Genomic DNA, 26,373 nt, shown 5'->3' with positions numbered 1-26,373 from the left:
GGTGTCTTTGCTGCTCTGCTTCTATTTCCTTTAGGTGTGCTATTAGATTTTGTATTTGGATTTTTCTGGTTTCTTGAGATAGGCCTGGATTGCAATGTATTTTCCTCTCAGGACTGCCTTTGCTGCCTCCCAAAGCATTTGGATTGTTGTATTTTCATTTTCGTTTGTTTCCATATATTTTTTAATTTCTTCTCTAATTGCCTGGTTGACCCATTCACTCTTTAGTAGGGTGTTCTTTAACCTCCATGCTTTTGGAGGTTTTCCAGACTTTTTCCTGTGGTTGATTTCAAGCTTCACAGCATTGTGGTCTGAAAGTATGCATGACATGATCTCAATTCTTTTATACTTATGAAGGGCTGTTTTGTGACCCAGTATGTGATCTATCTTGGAGAATGTTCCATGTGCACTCGAGAAGAAAGTATATTCTGTTGCTTTGGGATGCAGAGTTCTAAGTATATCTGTCAAGTCCACCTGATCCAATGTATCATTCAGGGCCCTTGTTTCTTTATTTACCATGTGTCTAGATGATCTATCCATTGTTGTAAATGGGGTATTAAAGTCCCCTGCAATTACCACATTCTTGTCAATAAGGTTGCTTATGTTTGTGAGTAATTGTTTTATATATTTGGGGGCTCCCGTATTCGGCATAGACATTTATAATTGTTAGTTCTTCTTGATGGATAGACCCTGTAATTATTATATAATGCCCTTCTTCATCTCTGGTTACAGCCTTTAATTTAAAGTCTAGTTTGTCTGATATAAGTATGGCTACTCCAGCTTTCTTTTGACTTCCAGTAGCATGATAAATCGTTCTCCATCCCCTCACTTTCAATCTGAAAGTGTCCTCAGGTCTAACATGAGTCTCTTGTAGACAGCAAATAGATGGGTCTTGTTTTTTTATCCATTCTGATACAATATGTCTTTTGGTTGGCGCATTTAGTCCATTTACATCCAGTGTTATTATAGAAAGATGTGGGTTTAGAGTCATTGTGATGTTTGTAGGTTTCATGCTTGTAGCGATGTCTCTGGTACTTTGTCTCACAGGATCCCCCTTAGGATCTCTTGTAGGGCTGGTTTAGTGGTGATGAATTCCTTCAGTTTTTGTTTGTTTGGGAAGACCTTTATCTCTCCTTCTATTCTAAATGACAGATTTGCTGGATAGAGGATTCTCGGCTGCATATTTTTTCTGTTCATCACATTGAAGATTTCCTCCCATTCCTTTCTGGCCTGCCAAGTTTCAGTAGAGAGATCCATCACGAGTCTTATCGGTCTCCCTTTATATGTTAAAGCACGTTTATCCCTAGCTGCTTTCAGAATTTTCTCTTTATCCTTGTATTTTGCCAGTTTCACTATGATAGGTCGTGCAGAAGATTGATTCAAGTTACGTCTGAAGGGAGTTCTCTGTGCCTCTTGGATTTCAATGCCTTTTTCCTTCCCCAGATCAGGGAAGTTCTCAGCTATTATTTCTTCAAGTACACCTTCAGCACTTTTCCCTCTCTCTTCCTCCTCTGGAATACCAATTATGCATGATTATTTCTCTTTAGTGCATCACCTAGTTCTCTAATTTTCCCCTCAAACTCCTGGATTTTTTTTTATCTCTTTTTCTCAGCTTCTTCTTTTTCCATAATTTTATCTTCTAGTTCACCTATTCTCTCCTCTGCCTCTTCAATCTGAGCTGTGGTCATCTCCATTTTATCTTGCAGCTCATTAATAGCATTTTTTAGCTCCTCCTGGCTATTCCTTAGTCCCTTGATCTCTGTAGCAATAGATTCTCTGCTGTCCTTTATATTGTTTTCAAGCCCAGCTATTAATTTTATGACTATTATTCTAAATTCACTTTCTGTTATATTGTTTAAATCGTTTTTGATCAGTTTGTTAGCTGTCGTTATTTCCTGGAGGTTTTTTTGAGGGGAATTCTTCTGTTTAGTCATTTTGGATAGTCCCCGGAGTGGTGCAGAACTGCAGGGCACTTCCCCTGTGCTATCTTGAATAACTTGCGCTGGTGGGCAGAGCCGTAGTCAGACCTGATGTCTGCCCCAGCCCACCGCTGGGGCCACAGTCAGACTGGTGTGTACCTTCTCTTCCCCTCTCCTAGGGGCAGGATTCACTGTGGGGTGGCGTGGCCCGTCTGGGCTACTTGCACACTGCCAGGCTTGTGGTGCTGGGGATCTGGTGTATTAGCTGGGGTGGATCAGCAAGGTGCACAGAGGCAGGAGGGGCAGGCTCAGCTTGCTTTTCTTTTGGTGATCCACTTCGGGAGGGGCCCTGTGGCACCGGGAGGGAGTCAGACCTGCCGCCGGAGGGATGGATCCGCAGAAGCACAGCGTTGGGTGTTCGCGTGGTGCAAGCAAGTTCCCTGGCAGGAACTGGTTCCCTTTGGGATTTTGGCTGGGGGATGGCGAGGGAGATGGCACTGGCGAGCGCCTTTGTTCCCCTCCAAGCTGAGCTCTGTGGTCCGGGGCTCAACAACTCTCCCTCCCATTGTCCTCCATCCCTCCTGTTCTCCGAGCAGAGCTGTTAGCTTATAACCTTCCAGATGTCAAGTCCCACTCGCTGTCGGAACACACTCTGTCCGGCCCCTCTGCTTTTGCAAGCCAGACTCGGGGGCTCTGCTTGGCCGGCGGGCCGCCCCTTGCCCCGGCCTCCTCCCGCCAGTCTGTGCAGCGCGCACCGCCTCTCCGCCCTTCCGTGGGCCTCTCGTCTGCGCTTGGCTCCAGAGACTCCGTTCTGCTAGTCTTCTGGCGGTTTTCTGGGTTATTTAGGCAGGTGTAGGTGGAATCTAAGTGATCAGTAGGACGCAGTGAGCCCAGTGTCCTCCTACGTCGCCATCTTCCGCTCTGGAAAGGCTTATTCTTATTTTTCAAAATTGCTTTGGCTATTCTAGATCATTCGCTTTTCCATGTATGCTTTAGAAGCATTTTGTCAATTTCTATAAAAATCCCTGCTGGATGTTTGACTTGGATTGCACTGAATATATGGATTAATTTGGAGATAGCTGCTATTTTAAAAATATTGAGAGGAAAGAAAAAAAGAGATAAACCAAAAAACAGACTCTTAAATATAGAGAACTGGTGGTTACCAGAAAGGAGGTAGCTGGGAAGATGGGTGAAATAGGTTAGGGGATTAAGAGTACACTTACCATACTGAGCACTGAGTAATGTATGGAACTGTTGAATCACTACATTGTACACCTGAAACTAACATAACATTGTATGTTACCTATACTGGAATTAAAAAAAAAAACAAAAAACTTGAGTTCCCCATGTTAAGAAAATAAAAATAAAATGAAAATATTGATACTTCTTTTCCATTAGTCTGTATGTCTGTCATGCCAATACTACAATGTTTTGACTACTTTATATTTAATACTTTGAATAGCTTTGTAGTAAATTTTTTAATGTTTATTTATTTTGAGAGAACAAGAGAGCAAGCAGGGAAGGGGCAGAGAGAGGGAGTGAGAGAATCCCAAGCAGGTTCTACACTGGCAGCACAGAGCTTGATGTGGGGCTCGAACTCATGAACCAGGAGATCATGACCTGAGCCAAAACCAGGAGTCAGACGCTTAACTGACTGAGCCGCCCAGGCACCCTTTTGTAATAAGTTTTAAGGTCAGGGAGTAGGAGTCCTTCAACCTTGTTCTTTTTCAAGACTATTTTGGCTACCTGGGGTTCCTTGAGATTCCATATGAATTTTAGGATGGGTTTTTCTATTCCTGCAAAAAAATACTATTGGAATTTTAATAGGGATTGCACTGAATCTGCAGATCATTTTGGGTGGTACTGTCATCTTAACATTATCTTCCATTCCATAAACACAGGATGTCTTTCCATTTACTTATATCTTATTTAACTACTTTCATCAATGACTTACAGTTTTAAGTGTACAAGTCATTTGCCTCTGTGGTTTATTCCTAAGTATTTTATTCTTTTTGATGGTATTGTAAATGGAATTATTTTCTTAATTTCCTTTTTGGATTGTATTTTGTTAGTGTATAAAACGTAATTCATTTTTGTGTAATTTTGCACTTTGCTGAATTTGTTTACTAGCTCTAATAGGTGTGTGTGAGTATAAGATCATTTCATTTGTGAACAGAGAACATTTTACTTCTTTACTTCTTTCTTCTCAATTTGGATCCCTAAAAGGCTGTGAAGGCTGTGGCTAGGACTTCTAGTTCTATAACGAATAGAAGTGGCAAAAGGGGCATCCTTGTGTTGTTTCTGATCCTAAAGGGGATATTTCCAGTTTTATACCATTTAATATCACTGCTTTTTAACAAATTGATTATGAAATGCTTTGGTGTGATCTTTGTGTTTTACCTTCCTGGGGTTTGTTGGGCTCCTTGCATTTATGGGTTTACAGTTTTTTATTAAACTTGGACAGTTTTAGCTATAATTTTTCAAATATTTTTTCTGACTCTTTCTTCTGTGTCTCCAAATATATCTTTAACTCCCAAAATATAATAGATCACATATTATCCTAGAGAGATTAATGATGCTCTTTTAATTTTTATAAAGTCTTTATTTCACTCTCTGTGCTTCAGATTAGATAGTTTCTGTTGCTATATATACTTTTAAACTCGTTTTTTTGGTGCCATCCGATCTACTGAATTTTTCATTTCAAATATTGTATTTTCAGCTTTAGAAGTTCCATTTGGTTCTTTTTTTTAATGTTTATTTATTTTTGAGAGAAGGAAACAGAGAGACAGGGAGACAGAGAATCCCAAGCAGGCTCCACACTGTCAGTGCAGAGCCTGATGCGGGGCTCAAACTCACAAACTGTGAGATCATGACCTGAGCTGAAATCAAGAGTCAGACACTTAACCAACTGAGCCACAGGTGCCCCCCACCCCCCCATTTGGTTCTTTTGTATATCTTCCTTTTCTTTCTTCAATATGTTCATGTTTGTTTTCTTTTAAATTCTTGAACTTACTTACTGTTCTAAAGTCCTTATTTGTTAATTCCATCATCTCTAGCATTTATCGATCTGCTTTAATTGACTTTTCTTTTGGTCATGGATCATACTCTCTTGCGTCTTTTAATATCTAGTAAATTTGATTCTTTAAAAATTTTTTTTTAAAGTTTATTTATTTTGAGAGTGAGAGACAGAGAGAGCGAGCAGGGGAAGGGCAGAGAGGGAGGGAGAGAGAGAGAGAATCCCAGGCAGGCTCCACACTGTCAGTGAGGAGCCCAATGCAGCGCTTCAACCCACAAACTGTGAGATCATGACCTGAGCTGAAACCAAGAGTTTTTACTTTTGACATAGTAAATACTGTGTTGTTAATGTTGGATTTTGTTTCCTTCCTTTGAAGAGACTTTTCTTTTTTTCTGGCAGGCAAATAGATTACTTGTGGATTAGCTTGATCTTTCTGAAGCTTGTTTTAAAGCTCTGTTAATTCTAAAATAGCCTTATTCTAGGACTAATTTACCCTGGAACCAATGTATGATCCTTCTGTAGTCTCTTGAATGCCTCAAATGATCCATGAATAGTCAACGAAGAGCAGCCTCAACCTTGGCTAGGAACAACTTGAATGTGCCCTAGCCCTATGTGATCTCTGGGAATCGTTCAGTTTATCTCCACTGTCATTCTCTAAACAGTATTGTAGAATTTCAGATTGAAACTAGACCACTTTCTCACACCATTCACAAAATAAACTCAAAATGGATAAAGGACCTGAATGTGAGACAGGAAACCATCAAAACCCTAGAGGAGAAAGCAGGAAAAGACCTCTCTGACCTCAGCCGCAGCAATTTCTTACTTGACACATCCCCAAAGGCAAGGGAATTAAAAGCAAAAATGAACTATTGGGACCTCCTCAAGATGAAAAGCTTCTGCACAGCAAAGGAAACAATCAACAAAACTAAAAGGCAACCAATGGAGTGGGAAAAGATATTTGCAAATGACATATCGGACAAACGGCTAGCATCCAAAATCTAAAGAGCTCACCAGACTCCACACCCAAAAAAACAAATAATCCAGTGAAGAAATGGGCAGAAAACATGAATAGACACTTCTCTAAAGAAGACATCCAGATGGCCAACAGGCACATGAAAAGATGCTCAACATCGCTCCTCATCAGGGAAATCCAAATCAAAACCACACTCAGATATCACCTCACGCACCTCACCACCTCAGTCAGAGTGGCCAAAATGAACAAATCAGGAGACTATAGATGCTGGCGAGGATGTGGAGAAACGGGAACTCTCTTGCACTGTTGGTGGGAATGCAAACTGGTGCAGCCACTCTGGAAAACAGTGTGGAGGTTCCTCAAAAAATTAAAAATAGACCTACCCTATGACCCAGCAATAGCACTGCTAGGAATTTGCCCAAGGGATACGGGAGTACTGATGCATAGGGGCACTTGTACCCCAATGTTTATAGCAGCACTCTCAACAATAGCCAAATTGTGGAAAGAGCCTAAATGTCCATCAACTGATGAATGGATATAGAAATTGTGGTTTATATACACAATGGAGTACTACGTGACAATGAGAAAGAATGAAATATGGCCCTTTGTAGCAACGTGGATGGAACTGGAGTGTGTGATGCTAAGTGAAATAAGCCATACAGAGAAAGATATAAAGAAGATATAAAGAAATGGAAAAACATTCCGTGCTCATGGGTTAGAAGAATAAATATTGTTAAAATGTCAATACTACCCAAAGCTATCTACACATTCAATGCAATCCCAATCAAAATTGCACCAACATTCTTCTCGAAGCTAGAACAAGCAATCCTAAAGTTCATATGGAACCACAAAAGGCCCCGAATAGCCAAAGTAATTTTGAAGAAGAAGACCAAAGCAGGAGGCATCACAATCCCAGACTTTACCCTCTACTACAAAGTTGTCATCATCAAGACAGCATGGTATTGGCACAAAAACAGACACATAGACCAAGGGAATAGAACAGAAACCCCAGAACTAGAGCCACAAACATATGGCCAACTAATCTTTGACAAAGCAGAAAAGAATATCCAATGGAAAAAAGACAGTCTCTTTAACAAATGTTGCTGGGAGAACTGGACAGCAACATGCAAAAGGTTGAAACTAGACCACTTTTCACCATATGCTTATGTGGTTTAGTATTCAACAGATTGAAGGGGAGACCTACGTACATGTTTGGAATTCTTTCTTTGCATCTCCATGTTATCTGGTACTTTGCCCTGAAATTCATGCCACATCAGCTCTTTGAACTCTGATTTCTGTCATCTCAACTCAGTGAGTCTGTGGTGCCTGCTTAAGTTCTCCCTCCCTACACTGCAATATAGAAAGGGCCTTTAGGCAGAAAGCTTGAGAAGTCATACGGCCAAGTTCAATGTTATTTTTTCTCTCAGGTTTCACACTCCTGTTATTACCTGTTGTACAGTGTCTGAAAACATTTGTTTCATATATTTACACTAGTTTTATAGTTGTTTATGAAGGAGGGTAAGTGTGTGATCCCAGGTAATTTATCATGGCCCAAAACAGAACCCCTTAACTTTATTGCTTAAATTATACCTTACAAGATTAAAGCCTATCATAGGTCATACTACAAAGAAACAGAAAAGTTGTTGAAATCTGCCTGTCTCTATCTCCTAGCAGAAAGACACAACATGCCTTGACATCAGAGAGAGGAAGCAGATTTATTTTTAATATCTAAACATTTACTTTCAAATATAGTAAGGCATTTTAATGCAACAGTCTCTTTACGTGTTTTACATTTTGACGTACAAAGCTGCAGTAATCAATCACTATTTATTGGATGTATGGTAGACAGATAACTTGTCTCTCTAGTTCACAAATTCTTTGACAGAGATATACTGTGTTACAGGAATTGTACCCAAAAAGCCTTATCTGTCTATGGATCTCATTTAGATGACCAGATTCTAAAATTCAAACTGGAGTCTGATGCCAGGCTTTGGGGGATTTGGGTAAAAAGGGGAATTTTATTTTGCATGCAAGTGGGATGTGAACTGATATACCCAGAAAGTAGACTGTGGCTATTTTCAAAAAAAGTTACAATATTTCCCATTCCACATGTTCTTACAGAACCTTGCTGTTTCCCTACCAAGAAGTGGAGTTTATGTTCTCTCTCCTTGAACTTGGACAACAGGCCTTTGTGACTGCCTCAGTTAACAAAAATATGACACAAGTAGTATCATGTTATTTCTGAGGCTCGGCCAGAAAAGATAACATAGCTTCTACCTGGCTCACTCTTGGGACTCCCACCTTTGAGGCCCTGTGCTACCATGTAAGAAATACAGCTAATCTAAAGCCACTGTGCTGGAGAGACTGAGATGCATGAGGAGCTCTACCAGTTCCAGCTCCCAGCTGTTCAAGTCTTCCTGTTCCAAGACCAGATATGTCAGTGGGCAAGTCTGTGAGGTGACTCTGGCAGTGGTCACTATCTGACTGCAACCACGTGGGAGACTCCCAAGTGAGAAGTGGCAAGCTAAGTCCATCCAATCCCCAGAGTGCTAAGAGACAAGTGAAATATGCTCTTTTTGTGGCATTAAGTTTTAGGTCATTTGTTTTACAGCATTAGATGAGTGGAACACTGAATGCGGGATGCCTGTGGGGATGTCCAAGCATGTGAGAGGATATATGAATACACAGAAGAAAGGCCCAATGTTGAAGATACTAATTTATGATTTGTTGGTAAGTGAAACCATGGCACTGGTTGAGACTGCCAGTTAAGGGACTAAAGAATAAGAAAAGATAGCCTACTACAGAAACCCAAGGAATTTAAATATTTAAATGTGGGGTGGAGAAAGAAGAACTTAGGAATTGCCACAGAGGCAGAAGGAAAACCAGGACAATGTTAAGACAGGGATAACTAGAGAAGAGAGTGTTTCAACACAAAGAGAGCTGTCAATTGTGATGAAACTGCCAACAGGTTTTAAGAAATAAAAGTGTCCATTTTGGATTTTGCAACATAGACATCATTGGTGATTTGGGCAAGTGCAGTCTGTATGGAGTGCAGGGAGAGGAAAGAAGGAAAAGTCCAAATGTTATGGGTGAGAGATTAGGAAATACAGATATTAAATATGGAAAATTCTTTTAATATGTTGGATATGAAGATAAACACAAAAATTATAAATAAAGGGAAATTAGAAAAAAATTTACTACACCTAAAGTAATTTCTTTGTGCTTAGAGTTTAGTCTTGAAGACACATTTTTTTTGGTGTTTAATTTTAATTTTTTAATTTAATTTAAATTTTTTATTAAGTAAACTCTATGTCCAACATGGGGCTCGAACTCACGACCCTGAGATCAAGAGTCACATGCTTTATTGACTGAGCCAGCTAGGCACCCCTTGAAGACACATTTTCATGGAATCTACAATTAAGACTTCAAAAAACTTGTCTAGGGAATTAAAAGCTTAATTCAACACAGGCATATCTCTTGCACTACCTGAAAGACGGTAACATTATCACTAGGCTTTCTTAGGCAATTCTATGGCAAAAAAATAAATTACTATGCTGCTGCTTGAAGGGCTTAAGGAATTTTTTTTATTATAACTTATTTATGTATGTATGTATGTATGTATGTATGTATGTATGTATGTATGTCTATTTATTTATTTTGGGAGAGATAAAGTGAGAGAGGGAAGGGGGAGAGAGGGAGAGAGTGAGAATCCCAAGCAGGCTCTGCACTGTCAGTGCAAGCCTGATGTGGGGCTTGATCTCAGGAACTGTGAAATCATGACCTGTACCAAAAACAAGAATCTGATGCTTAACTGACTGAGGCACCCAGGTGCCCCAGGCTTAAGGAATTTCCAAGCTAAGTAGATAACTGAGAGCATACAGCTGAATGGTGAGAAATTACAGAAAAAAACAGGATATTTTTCACATTAATAGAACTCAACTCATTAAATTGGTTTGACATTTGGCTTAAGCTAAATGTAGCCTAAGACTCTCTACTGCACTTACCCGTTGTTGGTGAACAATGTTTTTGTGCTCACGTGCCACACGTGTAGCCCATTTTCGAGCCTCCTTGTTTAGACTGTGCTCCTCTGTGGTTCCAGTTTCTGATTCTAATTGTCGGCTCTACAACGTTAAGAGAGAACAGAGACCAAATACTGTTATCCATACTGAAGTCACTACTGTTTGTAAGTGGACCAGAGGGCCTTCACTTAATCAGCACTCTAACCAAGTCATGCTCCACTACTGTGGGAAGCAATGTCTCACGTCAGAACATTAGCAGAAAACTAAGAGGACGGAATGAAACCATAAATGACCACAGGTTTTTCTGTTTTGTTTTGTTTGTCTTTTACTGCTTAATATCAAAGCTGCATCTCTCATACTGGGTGTGAAGAAAAGCTAGCTAACCAAAGAAGAAAAAAAAAAGTATTCATGCCAATCTACTATGACATTAAAATAGTTGCATAGTTAAAATGGAAACAACCCAATAGTTTCAATGGCATTAAAAAAAAGAATCAATGGGTAGAAGCACAAAGAACAAAATAATACAGTAACAGCAACAGAAGCTTTCTGTCCATGAAAATACTGGGTTTACTTTAGTTTTAGGTCCATAACCAATTCACCAAACCCCTCAAACCAGTTTTGGCCCTTCCTCTGGACTTCAGTGTCATAGGAAATATAGGGGTGCTAGATTAAATGATCAGTAAGGGTTTCTTCTAGCCCTAAAATACTATTACTCTGTTTCACAAAGAACACACTTCAAAAGCTAAATTAACAATAGTAATAGTTTAACTTCTACTGTACAAAGTATTTTGAAAAGTGTTTCATGTGATATTTACAACCTTATGAGATGGGTCATACAGCCACCTGATAGAAAAGAAAACTGAGGCTCAGAGAGGTTAAGTAAACTTTCTGGTGTCTACCAGATATTAATTGTTGCGACTTTGATTATACAAGTCTGATGCCAGAATCAGAACTATTAACCAATAAACTATTTCAATTTCCCCTAAATTCTTAAGAACCCATGAAAAAATGTAAAATTGGGAAAGCAAACAATTTCTTAAATATGAGTTATCCAAAGAGGATTTTAATAGAAGCAAAATTTACAGTGGATAGATTTTAGAAAACTGACTTTTGTAAGGCTACAAAGCTCAAAATTGGTAAAGCAGAATTTGTTAAACTGGATTAAAACAGTATTTCTGTTGGGAGGATTGTAGGCAAGGGTGAAAAACTTTTACTCTATGCAGACATTTCAGTTAAAGCTAGATTATACAATGATAAATGCATTGAAACAGAGGAAAAGAATCAAAATCAAAATCTAAGCAACTTCACAATTACATTTTATATTCTTTCTTTTACTTTTTTAATTTTTTAAAATTTATATCCAAATTAGCATATAGTGCAACAATGATTTCAGGAGTAGATTCCTTAATGCCCCTTACCCATTTAGTCCATCCCCCCTCCCACAACCCCTCCAGTAACCCTCTGTTTGTCCTCCATATTTCAGAGTCTCTTATGTTTTGTCCCCCTCCCTCTTTTTATATTATTTTTGTTTCCCTTCCCTTATGTTTATCTGTTTTGTCTCTTAAAGTCCTCATATGAGTGAAGTCATATATTTGTCTTTCTCTAATTTTGCTTAGCATAATACCCTCCAGTTCCAACCATGTAGTTGTAAATGGCAAGATTTCATTCTTTTTGTTTGCCAAGTAATACTCATTGTGTGTGTGTGTGTGTGTGTGTGTGTGTGTATATATATATATATACCGCATCTTCTTTGTCCATTCATCCATCAATGGACATTTGGGCTCTTTCCATACTTTGGCTATTGTTGATAGTGCTGCTATAAACATGGGGATGCATATGTCCCTTCAAAACAGCACACCTGTATGCCTTGGATAAATACCTAGTAGTGCAATTTCTGGGTCATAGGGCAGTTCTACTTTTAATTTTCTGAGGAACCTCCATACTATTTTCCAGAGTGGTTGCACCAGCTTGCATTCCCATACATTTTATATTCTGATTCATTCTTTGGGCCATTAGGAATCTGGGAATCACCTTTATTATTATATTTTGCTTTGTAAAAGGATCTAGGCATTTAAATTTTAATTCATCCTCAGAAATCAGGGTTAAAATGTTAATCCCTGGATGCAGACTTCAAGGGCAGCCTACATTAGTCAGAGGAATCTAATGTATAAGTGGAATGCCAGAAACGTGTATTTTCAAGAGCCCAGGTTTAGGTTTTTAAGTCAGACAGACTTAGTTTTAATCCTCTCTATGCTATTTGTTAGCTTTATGATCTTGGGCATGTTATTAATCTGAGTCTTACTTACATCTGAATATTGGTAAAAATGCCTATTTCATAACGGTTATTAAGATAAATGAGTTCATATTATGAATATTCTCTTATAGTATATATACATATTAAGTATCCTATAAATGGTAATTGTTAATGCTAAAGACCCACGTGAAAATTACTTAAAACAAAATCTCATTACTGTTAACAAAAAACTCCAAATAATTTCTAGGTTCTTGCTAGCCCAATAAGTGAATCAGAAATAAGACTGAAGATATGTTGAAAGATCAAGGCAGATCTCAAAGTGAATGAACTTATAGGGAGTAGATCAGATGAGAAAGGAGACAGTTGATGGAGAAATTGGATTTTCATTACTGAGCAACATTTTAGGAATAGGTTTAAATGTGCTGGTTGCAGGTAAGGCCATAGCCCTACCTGTCCACATATAATTTGTGCCTTTTAATGGAGTATTTCCTGTGCTTAAGAGCTGGGGAAGCAAAGATGGGTTTTTCCCCCCTTTCTCTTTGGGTTTACTATTACTCAGACAGGAGTGCCCAATGGTCAGGACAGACAACAAATGCCACTGATTGGGAGATATGAGTTTATAGTTCAAATTCAGATTAATTTTTTTTCATGAATTTTACAATCAAGCCATGGAAAGACAAATGGAAGCAACCTACAACTCAGGTCTAGGCAAATGGGAATTTCATACACGGCAAACACGTCCCAGGGTGTTAAACAATACACAGAGAAATGTTCTATTGCCACCGCTATCATCTGAGATTGATATATATCAGGAGCCGGTGTTGATCAGATGGTGGTGTTAGCAGTGGTTGATTCTACCAAAGAAACTGCTAGTGACTGCTTCTTTTTGAAATGTTAGCTAATTTAATCTTTAGTTCATTCTTTTAACATTTTTCCTTTACCTCTTAAAAATGTAGTTGAAACATACAAGAATAACATATATAAGCTATTAAACACAAATATTTCAAGAACATTGTTATCTTCCTGAAGCAGAATATGAGAACTTAAAAATTATGTGCCAAACAATACTGTAGTCTAGCTCTGAAAAAATTCACTTGTTGAACTTGATTATTTTTAGAGACATAAATAACAATATCACAATTCTCAGAAAAAGTGGCACAAAAATAATTCAAATAAATTATAAACTGAAGAGAAATGCTGTAAAAGGACTTTCCTATCAATTTTTAAGTATAGGGTAGGTAGTTTTTCATTTGTCATTTGTCAGATTGGGTTTTTGATAAGTTAGGTCCAGTAAATGTGATCCTTGAGATCTTCAGAAACATTAGATTTTAGAAATCATATAAGTTTTAGTAAAAAAAAAAAAATTACAAAAGCAAATAGGTCTTTTCCTGGGAAATAAATGTAAATCTAAAAACAAGCCTATGCTGTTCCCTCCAGATAATATAGCTTCCTTATTGTTTTTTGTATCAGTCTTCAAATCTCAGTTCAAGTGCTATGTTCTCTGTGAAACCTTCCCTGACTTTGCAGAAAGACTCAGGGGGTCCTTCATTTTTTAACATATTTCCATTATATTAATTTATTCATTTGTTAGACATTTATTTACCTATTTATTTTTTTGAGAGAGAACATGCATGCGTGTGCATACAGAAGGACAGAGGGAGAAGGAGAGAGAAAATCTCTCCATGCTCAGAAAGCACCGAGGCCAACACGGGGCTTAATCTCACAACTGAGAGATCATGACCTGAGATGAAATCAAGAGTTGGATGATTAACCGACTCAGTGATCCAGGTGCCCCTATTCACTTGTCAGACATTTATTGAGTGGCTACTGTCAGGCAAATATCACATTATACTGTGACTGCTGGCATGTATGCTTCCCATTTGTCTTTAGGCAATTTGAGGACTTGAACCCTCAGTTAAATTTGGCTAAACAAATAAAACCTAATGCCTTTATTCTAAAGTGAGGCCACCAGATTATTGGAATGGTGCTTAAAGAGATTACCAGACATAAACATACATTAGAATCAGTTCCTAACTGATAAAAGAAAGATTATTTTGTATACGGAAGAACAGAAGAAGAAAGAGAACTAATTTATTAAGTGTCATGTATTTTAATGTAGGTTCTCAAAGTGGACTTAAGATTGAGATCCTTCTCTCCCTTGTACAATAAAAGGCTTCCTTTTTCTTCTTTAAATGCCCACTATAAAATTCATTCAAAATAGAAAACTGAGGAAGGAAATTTTTTTGGATCTCCAAATTAAGGGATTTTTATAACTTTTATTTTATGAAATTTATTTGTTCCTTAAAAAGTAGCCATTGAAATCTGAAGTACATTTATTCTTCAAATACATTTACATTGTATGTTTATTCCCCAAAGGGACCTGGCTGTGTCATCCTGACTAGCATATTTCACCTCCTCTCTAGGCCTTAGCTTTCTCACCTGAAAATCAAGACATCTAAAGATGAGATGAAATCTCAGATTCTTACTACTGCTGCAATTAAGTTTAATATAACAGACTGACTCGTGCCTTATCTGTAAGCAGTGGTAACACTGTGTTTCTCTGGGCAAGAGACTCAGAGAGGGGCACCTGGGTGGCTCAGTAAGTTAAGCGTCTGACTTCGGCTCAGGTCATGATCTCTCAGTTGGTTAGTTCAAGCCCCACGTCAGGCTCTGTGCTGACAGCTGGATCCTGGAGGCTGATTCAGATTCTGTGTCTCCCCCTCTCATGCTCTGCCTCTCAATGATAAATAAATGTTAAAAAAAAAAAAAAAAAGAGAGAGAGAGAGACTCAGGGATTTGTTATCCTACTGCTACTGCTCTGAGCACCAAATGTCTTAGCATCATCTGAAAGCCTAGCCTAACCCAAGAGTAGAAGGGCCTCTATAAAATTTTAAAAAATATTTGGGGCACCTGGGTGGCTCAGTCAGTTAAGCATCCAACTCTTGATTTTGGCTCAGGTCATACATAATCTCATGGTTCGTGAAATCCAGCCTGGTGCTGGACTGTGCTGGCAGTGCAGAGCCTGCTTGGGATTCTTTCTCTCTCTCCCTCTTTGCCCCTCCCTGCTTGGTGCTCATGCTCTCTCTCTCTCTCTCTCAAAATAAAAAAATTTTTAAAGATTTGAAAAACATTCTTAAAACATAATTGTAATTTTAAATTCATGACAGGACATAATTCTTAGGAGGCATTGGGGATGAGCAATATAAAAACTATTTGGGGCACCTTGGTGGCTCAGTCCATTGAACATCCAACTTTGGCTCAGGTCATGATTTCACATTTTGTGGGTTCGGGCCCTGCACTGGGCTCTGTGCTGACAGTTCAGAGCCTGGAGCCTGTTTCAGATTCTGTGTGTCCCTCTCTCTCTCTGCCCCTTCCCTGCCTACACTTTGTCTCTCTCTCTCTCAAAAATAAACATAAAAAAATTTTTTTTTAAACTTTGATGGGAGGTGCAGGATGTCAAATTTCTGAGATGGTCAGGAACTGTAGATACTGCAAATATTAGATATCCATGACATAATGAGAAAAAAAGTTTAATTCATGTCTGTATAAGTCTATTTACATAGAGCTCTGTGTCCACATCGACATAAGTATGTTCCTGCAGAGAAATGTTTAGAAGGCTACTAACAAAATCCTATCAGTGGTTACCTTTGAATAGTGACAGTTCAGGTGAAAACTTCGTATTTTATGCTTTTTTATAATTAGAAAACCACAAAGTTATGTTTTTTTTTAATTTTTTTTTTTTAACGTTTATTTATTTTTGAGACAGAGGGAGACAGAGTGTGAACAGGGGAGGGGCAGAGAGAGAGGGAGACACAGAATCTGAAACAGTCTCCAGGCTCTGAGCTGTCAGCACAGAGCCTGACGCGGGGCTCGAACTCACGGAGTGTGAGATCATGACCTGAGCCGAAGTCGGACGCTTAACCGACTGAGCCACCCAGGCGCCCCTTGGTTAATTTTTTAAAAGGGTACCATTTATTGAATATTTAAGCTCTCTGCTAACTGCTTTACATATATTATTTCATTAATTCTCAAAATAATCCTAATAGAGATTCTCAATTTATAGGTATTGAATTCTAGGTTTAGAAATGGTATGTGTCTTTCCTAAAGCCATTAAGTGGCAAATTTAGAGCTTATATTGAGATCTTTTTGAGTTCAGATTCCTTGGTATCTTATGACCTAATATGTCTTATGTCCCAATAATTGTTCTATTTAGTTAATGCTAATATTGATAAAATAGACAAAGGCAGTAATATTGAAAAAGGCATTCCTAAAATACAATTTTCCTTTGAATGAAACTTTGGGTAGGTATTTACTTAGAGGTAAGACATCCTTTTTTTTTTTTTAAGTTTATTTATTTATTTTGAGATAGAGAGCACTAGAAGGGGAGGGGCAGAGAGAAAGGGAGAGAGAGAGAATCCCAAGCAGGCTCTGCACTGTCAGCACAGAGCCTGATGTGGGGCTTGGACTTACGAACTGTGAGATCATGACCTGAGTCAAAACCAAGAGTCTGAGGCTTAACCGACTGAGCCACCCAGATGCCCCTGATTTCATTTTTTTAAATTTTTTATTTATTTATTTTTTATTTAAAAAAAAATTTTTTTTTTCAACGTTTTTTATTTATTTTTGGGACAGAGAGAGACAGAGCATGAACGGGGGAGGGGCAGAAAGAGAGAGGGAGACACAGAATCGGAAACAGGCTCCAGGTTCCGAGCCATCAGCCCAGAGCCTGACGCGGGGCTCAAACTCACAGACCGCGAGATCGTGACCTGGCTGAAGTCGGACGCTTAACCGACTGCGCCACCCAGGCGCCCCTCATTTTGTTTTTAGAAAAACAAAACCCAAACTGTTTCAAATGAGTTTAAGAAGGCCTTCAGAGACTAGCAATATTAAAAATTTTAAATTATTATTATTTTTTTAGTATGAAATTTATTGTCAATTTGGTTTCCATACAACACCCAGTGCTCATCCCAACAGGTGCCCTCCTCAATGCCCATCACCCACTTTCCCCTCCCTCCCACCCCCCATCAACCCTCAGTTTATTCTCAGTTGTTAAGAGTCTCTTATGGTTTGGCTCCCTCCCTCTCTAACTTTTTTTTCCCTCCCCTCCCCTATGGTCTTCTGTTAAGTTTCTCAGGATCCACATATGAATGAAAACATATGGTATCTGTCTTTTTCTGTATGACTTATTTCACTTAGCATAACACTCTCCAGTTCCATCCACATTGCTACAAAAGGCCATATTTCATTCTTTCTCATTGCCACGTAGTATTCCATTGTGTATATAAACCACAACTTCTTATTTATCATTAAAAGTTTTTTTTTAATGTTTATTTATCTTTGAGAGAGACAGAGTGCAAGCTGGGGAGGGGCAGAGAGAGAGGGACACAATACAAAGCAGGTTCCAGGCTCTGAGCTGTCAGCACAGAGCCCAACACAGGGCTTGAACCACAAATCGTGTGATTGTGACCTGAGCCAAAGTTGGATGCTTAACTAACTGAGCCACCCAGGTGCCCCTGGCTTTCTTTTTCAACATTACTGTGGCTACTTGGGGTCTATTCTGGTTTCATACAAATTTTGAATTGTTTGTTCTAGCTCTGTGAAGAATGCTAGTGTTATTTTGATAGGGATTGCACTGAATGTGTAGATCGCTTTGGGTAGTATTGACATTTTAACAATATTTGTTCTTCTAATCCATGAGCATGGAATGTTTTTCCATTTCTTTGTGTCTTCTTCAATTTCTTTCATTAGCTTTCTAGAGGTTTTAGCAAACAGATCTTTTACCTCTTCAGTTAGGTTTATTCCTAGGTATTTTATGGTTTTTGGTGGAAGTGTAAATGGGTTTGATTCCTTGGTTTCTCTTTCTGCTGCTTCATTATTGTATAGAAATGCAACTGAGTTTTGTATGTTAAGTTCCCAATTTTTATATGATATAGTATTAAAATAGTCTTTTCAAATTTATAAAGTTATTAAATAACTTTAAAGATATTTCAGTTCACTTTAAGATTAACGTAGGGACACGGCAATGTTCTGAAAGTTATCAGAGCATATGCTCAGAAGGGCAAGTGATTAGGGACAGATAAGCTGATTTTCACACAAGAAACACTGTCATTATTTTTCAACTCTGTTACCAAAATATAACCATTCAAAAGAGAGATAAAGAGATGGTCATATGTGATGAATGAAAACCAAGAACACAGTAAAATACAAGCATTTCAGACCATTTTCAAAAAAAGATAATGTGGGGTGCCTGGGTGGCTCAGTCGGTTAAGCGTCCCACTTTGGCTCAGGTCATGATCTCATGGTCTGTGAGTTTGAGCCCCGCATCGGGCTCTGTGCTGACAGCTCAGAGCCTGGAACCTGCTTCGGATTCTGTGTCTCCCTCTCTCTCTGCCCCTCCCCTGCTCATGCTCTGTCTCTCTCTGTTTCAAAAATAAATAAACGTTAAAAAAAAAATTAAAAAAAAAAGATAACGTTAGGGTTGATAAGCCAATGTCATGTGCCAGGAACAGTCTAGTTATTAACCGTCATTCAAGGGATTTGTACTACTTGTATTTTTTAGTTTATATTTATTGTGCTAAATATTTAATCCATTTTATTTTTTATGAAATTTAATAATATACTGTTATTTCAAGAAAGTTAATTTTCACTTCTTCTGAAAAGGGCTTTTGCAAGTAAAAAGCATCTGGATTTTTATAGGTTATTGTATTTCTAGTACTCTTGTTTATATAGGTTCACAATCCCCTAATTTAGAATTTCAAAATACTTGGAAAATCAGGTTTTACTTTTTAGTTAAGTTTGGAGTCACAGCTCATTTACGGCAAAATCTGACTTGAACTGAAGAGAGGTTATTTATAATTCTTATTTATTTTACTTAGTATGACTATTCAAATGTTTTACTGCAAAAATACTGTGCTTGATCAGGGAGTTCTTCCCCATACCTTGCTAGGGTGTTACACAATATACGATATACAGAAAATTCTTCTAAAACCTGAAATTTTTATTTTATTTTACTTTTATTTTATTTTTTAAAAGATTTTATTTTTGGGGCACCTGGGTGGCTCAGTCGGTTAAGCATCCAACTTCAGCTCAGATCATGATTTCACGGTTTGTGGGTTCGGGCCCCGCGTCAGGCTCTGTGCTGACAGCTCAGAACCTGGAGCCTGCTTCGGATTCTGTGTCTCCTTCTCTCTCTGTCCCTCCCCTGCTTACACATGCTCTCTCTCTCTCTCCCTCTCTCTCTCAAAAATAAACAAACATTAAAAAAAAAGATTTAATTTTTAAGTAATCTCTACACTCAACATAGGCTCAAACTCACAGCCCCCATATCAATAGTCATATGCTCTACCAACTGAGCCTGCCAGGCACCCCTAAAAATCCTAAAAATGGTACCTATGTTATTGATTGATTGATTGAAAATATTTTGTTTTTAAAAAATACGGAATGCTTCATGAATTTGTGTGTCATCCTTGAGCAGGGGCCATGCTAAACTTCTCTGTATTGTCCCAATTTTTGTATACGTACTGCTGAAAGCACCGAAAAATTCTGATTTTTGAAACACACCTGACCTGAAGACTTTTGATGAGAGACTGTGGCCCTCTAAGCCACATATTCTAAATATATAGCACAACTTGGAAAGAAGTGGAGCAGACTACACTTGGATGGCAGCTCTTGCGCTTAGAAGAGATGCAGGAACTCATCTGGATAGCTGGGTTGAGCGTGTACAGTCTCTTAGGGAAGCACACTAGAGGTATTAGAATACCAAAAGTAATTCTAAGAGACAATCATGCCCTTCAGTAATGACATGAAAGCAAAATGAAAAACAATAAAAATGCTTGTATCTGACATTCTAAACAGATCTAGAGGCATGACTGGTTGGAAAAGCCACATAAGAATATGTCTTTATTTTTGTGGCTCTCACAGAGACTTTGCTTTAAGAGCTATAATCTCAGGCTAGATAAAAAAATGAACGTTCCAGTCTCCTTAGTGTCGGTACCAAGGCATCTATGGAAAGCTCTGGTTACATGTGGATGGTTAGAGAAAGCACCAAACCAGAGAAAGCACCAAGACTCATTATATAGGTGGTAGGTTTTCGACAAAGAGCAAGTAAGTCCTTTTTGAAGAACACAGGACAGCCTCCTCTGACCAGCTGACTGCCAGCACTGCTGTTTCTGGAGAGCAACACTCAGGTCTATAATCGGAGCCTTTCATTTTTGGATACTGTGGTCAGTATACGGGTAGGAGGATGGTACCTATTTACCCACGAGTAGGATTTTCCACAAATTCTCTCTCACAGTGCTATCATGTTCAGGTGTCAATGCTATAGCACTGCATATGCAATGTAAGATTTCCAATAGCAGATAAAGCCACTCATTAACAATGAGAATTTTCAGGTAATTTCCCTGTAGGGTATACTGATCCCATATAATCTTGTATAGACAAGGATAATTTTTGGTAAATATTTATTTTTTCTTGGTTTATTGAGAAATAATTGACATACATCACTGTATAAGTTTAAGGTATACAGCATGTTGGTTTGATTTATATATATTGCACGTATTTTTAATAGATGCATAAAATGCCACACTTAAGTGAAAATTTAATGTGCAAAAGTCCTAAATTACAGCAAGTAGCTACTTTACTTACTATAACTTTTATTTACTTATTTTTTATTTATTTTTGAGAGGGTACAAGTGGGGATGAGTGGGAGGGGGACAGAGGATCTGAAGCAGGCTCTGAGCTGATAAGTTGAAAGCAGCAAGCCCAATACAGGGCTTGAACTCACAAACAATGAGATCCCGACTTGAGTCAAAGTCGGATACTCAGCTGACTGAGCCACCCAGGTGCCCCTGACTATAACTTTTAATTTTTAGACAGTAGAATTAAATATCACAAGTAGTGGCTAAAGTAACAGGAAAAGATCATATATCAGGAATTTGTCAGCTTTTTTTTTTTTTTATTTGTGACACTGTGATAAAAATGTCAGTTTGTGATATCTGTGAAGATCTTATTATTTGCAGTTCAGGAAAGGGTATTCTCATCCTCACCAGAAAATTTGGGAGAAAAGTTTCCTTAGGTTTTTTCTGTCTTTATATGTAGACATGTGTGTTTCCTGTATTATACCATCCCATCCCAGGCTGAAATAGGATAGGAGGTCCTTTTCATAGGATGTGAGGAAATGTCCTTAAAGGCACACATCACTAGTTCTGGTAATGGAAGGGACATTGAGATGTATGTAGGGCAGACGTACTGAAAAGTACCAGTTATGTTTTTATGATAAGAGTAAGAATGGACACTAATTGTTTGCTACTGGCTGTTGTTTATTCCACACAGATTGCCTTTTAAGTTCATAAACTGTTAACAGAGAGGTTGATGAGATCTACATTGTGGAATAAAAAGGGAGAGCAGAAGTCCCAAGGGACAATCAATATGGGACTTAAGAGCAGAGGGGCCAGGATTACAAAAGTGTTATAAGATTTCATTATTTTATAATGTCTTCCATATTTGATATTTTGATATTTCCTATAGCAATTAGGGGCAAAACCTAAAAAAGTGAAATATGATTGTCTTGTAGAAAGATAGGGGAAAAGACAGTCAACATTTATTCTGTACCACCTATATGCTAGGCATATAGAGTCAAATGCTTAAAGAAGCTCATTTAATTTTCAAACCAAGTAAAGGTTTTAACATTTTATATCTGACAAAGCTGAATCAGAGAGATGAAATATATATAAACACATAAATAAAGTAAGCACAGCTAGCAAATGGCATAGCCAGGATTTGACTCCAAAGCCCATGATTTCTCATTGTACGACACCTGTATGAATCTCTAACACAAGCATGACCCATTTGACAGCTGAATGACTCTCCAAAATTGAGATCTTAATATATGTACTTGTCAATTCTCCCTCATAGAACATCCTATTTTGGGGAAGGAGGAAGGGAAATTTTAGGGTACATCTCATATCCTTCTTGGAATAATCTTGCATTAAAAACTTTCAGCAAAAAAAGGTGAAAATTACTCTTTCCAGAAAGGATTTTTGACTTACTGGTATCATCTGAAAAATGATATTTGAGGATATAAAGACAGGACACTTTGGAAATCAGTAACTCTATATGGAAATAAAGACAAGGAATTCTTTCAGTGTTAAACATGAGATAGCAATTATGTTACATGAAATAAAACTTGCCACTCATAACCATTGTGTCTTTATAAAACCATTTTGCTCAGTTTTTTTTTTTTTTTTTGGTATACCATTTTAAGGCGTAAGTCAAAATAATCATATATTGGGGCGCCTGGGTGGCTCAGTCAGTTAAGCGTCCGACTTTGGCTCAGTCTGTGAGTTCGAGCCCCGCGTTGGGCTCTGTGCTGACAGCTCGGAGCCTGGAGCCTGTCTCAGATTCTGTGTCTCCCTCTCTCTCTGACCCTCCCCGCTTCATGCTCTGTCTCTCTCTGTCTCAAAAATAAATAAATTTAAAAAAAAAATTTAAAAAAATCATATATTAAAATATAACAAGAAATTTCAATTCAACAGCAAGTAAAAGATAAACCAAAAAAAAGGCGGGGGGGGGGGCTGCAATCATTTCACGTCTTAATTAACTTTGACAGTAATATGTGACTCTGTTTTCATTTGGACAGTTTGGACTTTTGCAGGAAAAATACTGCAATTTGAACTGGGTCATATTAAAAAAGACTTCAGTTTTCTCCTTGATAAAGGCAAGATTAGCTCTACAATCCTTTCCAGCACATCTGTTGAGGAAAACTAAGGTGCTTCAGACAAGATGAAAAATGAGAAGTTCAATCTTTTCACTATAAATAGGAAAGGAAAACCTTAATTTATATTAAGGAAAATGGAAAGCCCCAGTTTATGCATTCAGTGGCCTCTTACACACACACACACACACACACACACACACACACACACACACACACACACGTTCTTTAATCCCAATACCAGTCCCACCCTTCATTAACATGCAAACCCACACATCCCATCTCCCCCACCCTTGACCCACACCCCCCATATACCTCAGCTATGGTCATTCTCAGAGCACTGACAGGGGAGAGCTCAATATCCACCAGCTGGGCAGCTTTTAAACTCTGCCCAGTAAAGATTGCACAAGGACAGAAAACAGCATAGTTAGAATCTTCAGGTTAACAGGGACACACAGCTAAGAACATTTAGCACAGTGTCTAGAAACAAAGGAGGATTTAAGTTGTAGTTGAGCCTTGGACAAGTAAGACGAGAGTCTACAGTTATTCTGAGTTTTTGAGGAAAATGGGCAAAGGTAAAATAATTTAGTATTAGTCACAATTTTAAGTCAAGCTTGGTGAACCTGTCCATACCCAATATCTTCTATTGCCCAGCTTTATTCCTTTCAGCTAAAGAAGTCAAATTATAGGACAACATCACTGGGTGATTAAGCAAAAGCAGATTGATAAAAAGGGCACTAATATAAAGGGCAAGAGTTACAATCTAGAGAAAAATGCTGATTTCCTACATTTCTTTACATAGCCACTAACAGGGCTCCTTAAAATGTAAGAAAAGTAATGAAGATATCTCCAGCAAAGATTTCTATTAAACTGATAGCATGAAATTCTGAGATCATAAATTCCCCTGGTTCTGATTCTAGGTTTACTAAGAGACCTTATGAATAAAATTTGACTTCCCTCTTGGCCTGCCTACATGGAATTAATGTGCTAGATACGCCAACATGTGCTTTTTCAACTTGTAGAAGTTGATTGCCTTTCTTTATGTTATCAAATTAGCATTTTGGTTCTATTTTTTTTTTTTTAATTTAAATAATGGCAAACATTTTTCATTAGCTCAAGGATAAAATGTATGTTCAATGTCTGCTTTTTCAAAATTGCCAATTTGGCATTTATGTTAATGCTCTGACATTCTAAGAAATCTGAAAGGAATTATAAAGGGCCTGTAATTTTTTTAAAAGCCAAACAAAATATTTGCAGGCACATATTCACTCCTCTGTTTATTGATTCTATTCTGGTTAAAATTTAACCACTGGTTTCTTTGGAAGTATGCACATGTGAAGAATTTCATGGATAGAAACTATGATTTATATTTAAATTGAAAAAAAAATTTTTTATTGAGGACTTTTTCTTCTTCCCTCAGTTCAGTTTGCAGGTTTCCAGTACCGTGTCTTATAATTTAACCTTGTTTAAGTTGCTGGCATAAAGATACTGGGTTTTAGTCACATTTTAGAAAGAAGAAATGTCAGTTTCTCTGCATACTCACAGTTTTGTTATAAAATTAAGGAGACACACACTCAGCTTTTTCTGTCTAGTCCGAGGGTAACAGTCATTTGAGCACAAACATTGCTTAAACAAATGGAATGAAAATCTGGAATTCCCTTACAGTATCACTGTCGCAGGGTTGGAACTGGAAGGGCTGGGGTTTGTGAAATACAGCATTCTCTTGTAAAAACAGCTGAAGATTATAGTCCCGTACGACCTAAAGAGAAAATAAAGTATCTTTAACTCTTTAATAAGGTTAAGATATCCAGTAATTGCATTTTAAAGTTTAAGACTTATTCTGCTGCTTTCCAAAAATGAGAAATCATCCAACACTATGTGACCAAAAGAAAATGATAATTATCCATTTTTTTTTCATTTTAGATAAGAGTTGTTACTTGTATGTCCTATTTTCTCAATAGTCTAAATACGGAAAGTACTAGTTTAGAAACTAGCCCAGATTTTGGGACTAAATAATATGCAATATTTTAAGACAGCAAAAAGATAGTAATTATACAAAAGGCTGTTCTTTTTAATGGGGGCAGCGGAATGAAAATAGGAAACCACATTAGTCTCTTAGGTCTCTCCCAGTTATAAAATTTTGTAGACTTCTTAAAGTCTGCTATATGGAGATTGTCGCCCACTAGGAAACTGCTAGATAACAAACACTCTACATGGCACAAAATCGCATTCAAAAAAAATTTTTTTTGAGCAGGCTCCATGCCCAAAGTGGGGCTTGAATTCACGACCCTGAGATCAAGAGTTGCATGCTCTACTGACTGAGCCAGCCAGAAACCCTACCAAATATTATATTTATAGTATTTCTTGCCACCTTTTCTAGGTGGTTATTATTTTTTTTAAGATTTTAAAAAATCTTTAAGTAATCTCTGTACACCCAAGACGGGGCTTGAACTTACAATCCCCAAATCAAAAGTTATATGCTCCACTGACTGAGTCAGCCAGGTGCCCCTAGGAGGTTACATTCTAACTACCGTCTTATTGCATACCAAGAAGACAGACTAAAAGGAATTCATATAGAAGGGGAATTCTGATACACAGAATGCAGCAAAACAGTACAGAAAGCCATCTGAAAAGACTTCATTGCATTATATACCCTGGGAATGAATGGAAATCAGCAACATTTGATTGTGCAGAAACCTATTTTCCATTTTGCTACAGTGCTTACTTACCCTTTACTTATCTTTCATTAGCACTTCTGTCAGAGGATGGGCAGAAAATGAAAAATTTAAAGAAGCTCTGTAGCTATATCTTAGTAGTCCTCAGAAAAGGGTTTACTGAGAATATGGAGAAAGTAGGGGGTTATATTTTACATTTTATTTACCAGCACAAATCCAGTTCCCTATCGCTCATTCAGCAATTTATTGAGAGAGCTTACCAAACCCAATGTTTAATGCAATGATGAGGGGAGAATATAGATGAATAAAGATGAATACACAAGGTTAATATCTTCAAGGAATTTATAATCTGGAAAGTGGGAGACCCAGACAATACACAGTTAAGTACACTGTGGAAGTATGTAGAGGGTACTTAGAGAACACAAAAGAGGATGATATTTAATCCAGACTGACGGGGTGAAATGGGGTGAGCAGAGTTTGGGAAAATTTTGTCAGGCAAGGCTGGCTGAATAAACATCTTCTCAAAGGGAAATGTGTTTTTTTTTCTTTTCCTGGATTCCAGTTTTAAGCTGTGAAAGCTCTTGACACAGCCCTAAGAGCCTCACTAATCATCATGCAAAAAAAGTTAAGAGGATCATCCTTCTAGTTACAACCTTTTTTATATTTTTAACTTTATTATAACGTATGTAAAACTAGAGACAACGGTATAATGTATCCCCACGTAACCATCATCCAACTTCCAAAAATGGCCCCTCCTGCCCAATCTTGTTTCATTAATAGATCCAACTATCTCTTCCACCCCCAACTAT

General features: G+C 37.9%; 1 protein-coding gene and 1 non-coding gene across 5 annotated transcripts in view; both read right to left on the bottom strand.

Moving 5' to 3' along the window:
• FCHSD2 (FCH and double SH3 domains 2) overlaps positions 1–26,373 on the bottom strand; it is a 303,773-nt gene that overhangs the window by 51,328 nt on the left and 226,072 nt on the right. For all 4 annotated transcript variants that reach the window (XM_042906961.1, XM_042906962.1, XM_042906960.1 and 1 more), the window contains 2 exons: positions 24,553–24,648; positions 9,910–10,026 (listed from right to left, as the gene is read on the bottom strand). In XM_042906961.1, the coding sequence (XP_042762895.1) occupies positions 9,910–10,026; positions 24,553–24,648 (213 nt within the window). The remainder of the gene's footprint in view (positions 1–9,909; positions 10,027–24,552; positions 24,649–26,373) is intronic.
• Positions 19,608–19,711, bottom strand: LOC122201597. The gene has a single exon (XR_006194277.1). It is a non-coding gene; the product is annotated as a U6 spliceosomal RNA (small nuclear RNA).

This window comes from Panthera leo, chromosome D1 (assembly GCF_018350215.1).
Source record: "Panthera leo isolate Ple1 chromosome D1, P.leo_Ple1_pat1.1, whole genome shotgun sequence".
In the NCBI taxonomy this organism is placed as follows: domain Eukaryota; kingdom Metazoa; phylum Chordata; class Mammalia; order Carnivora; family Felidae; genus Panthera; species Panthera leo.
This window is presented reverse-complemented; position numbering and strand designations above follow the sequence as displayed.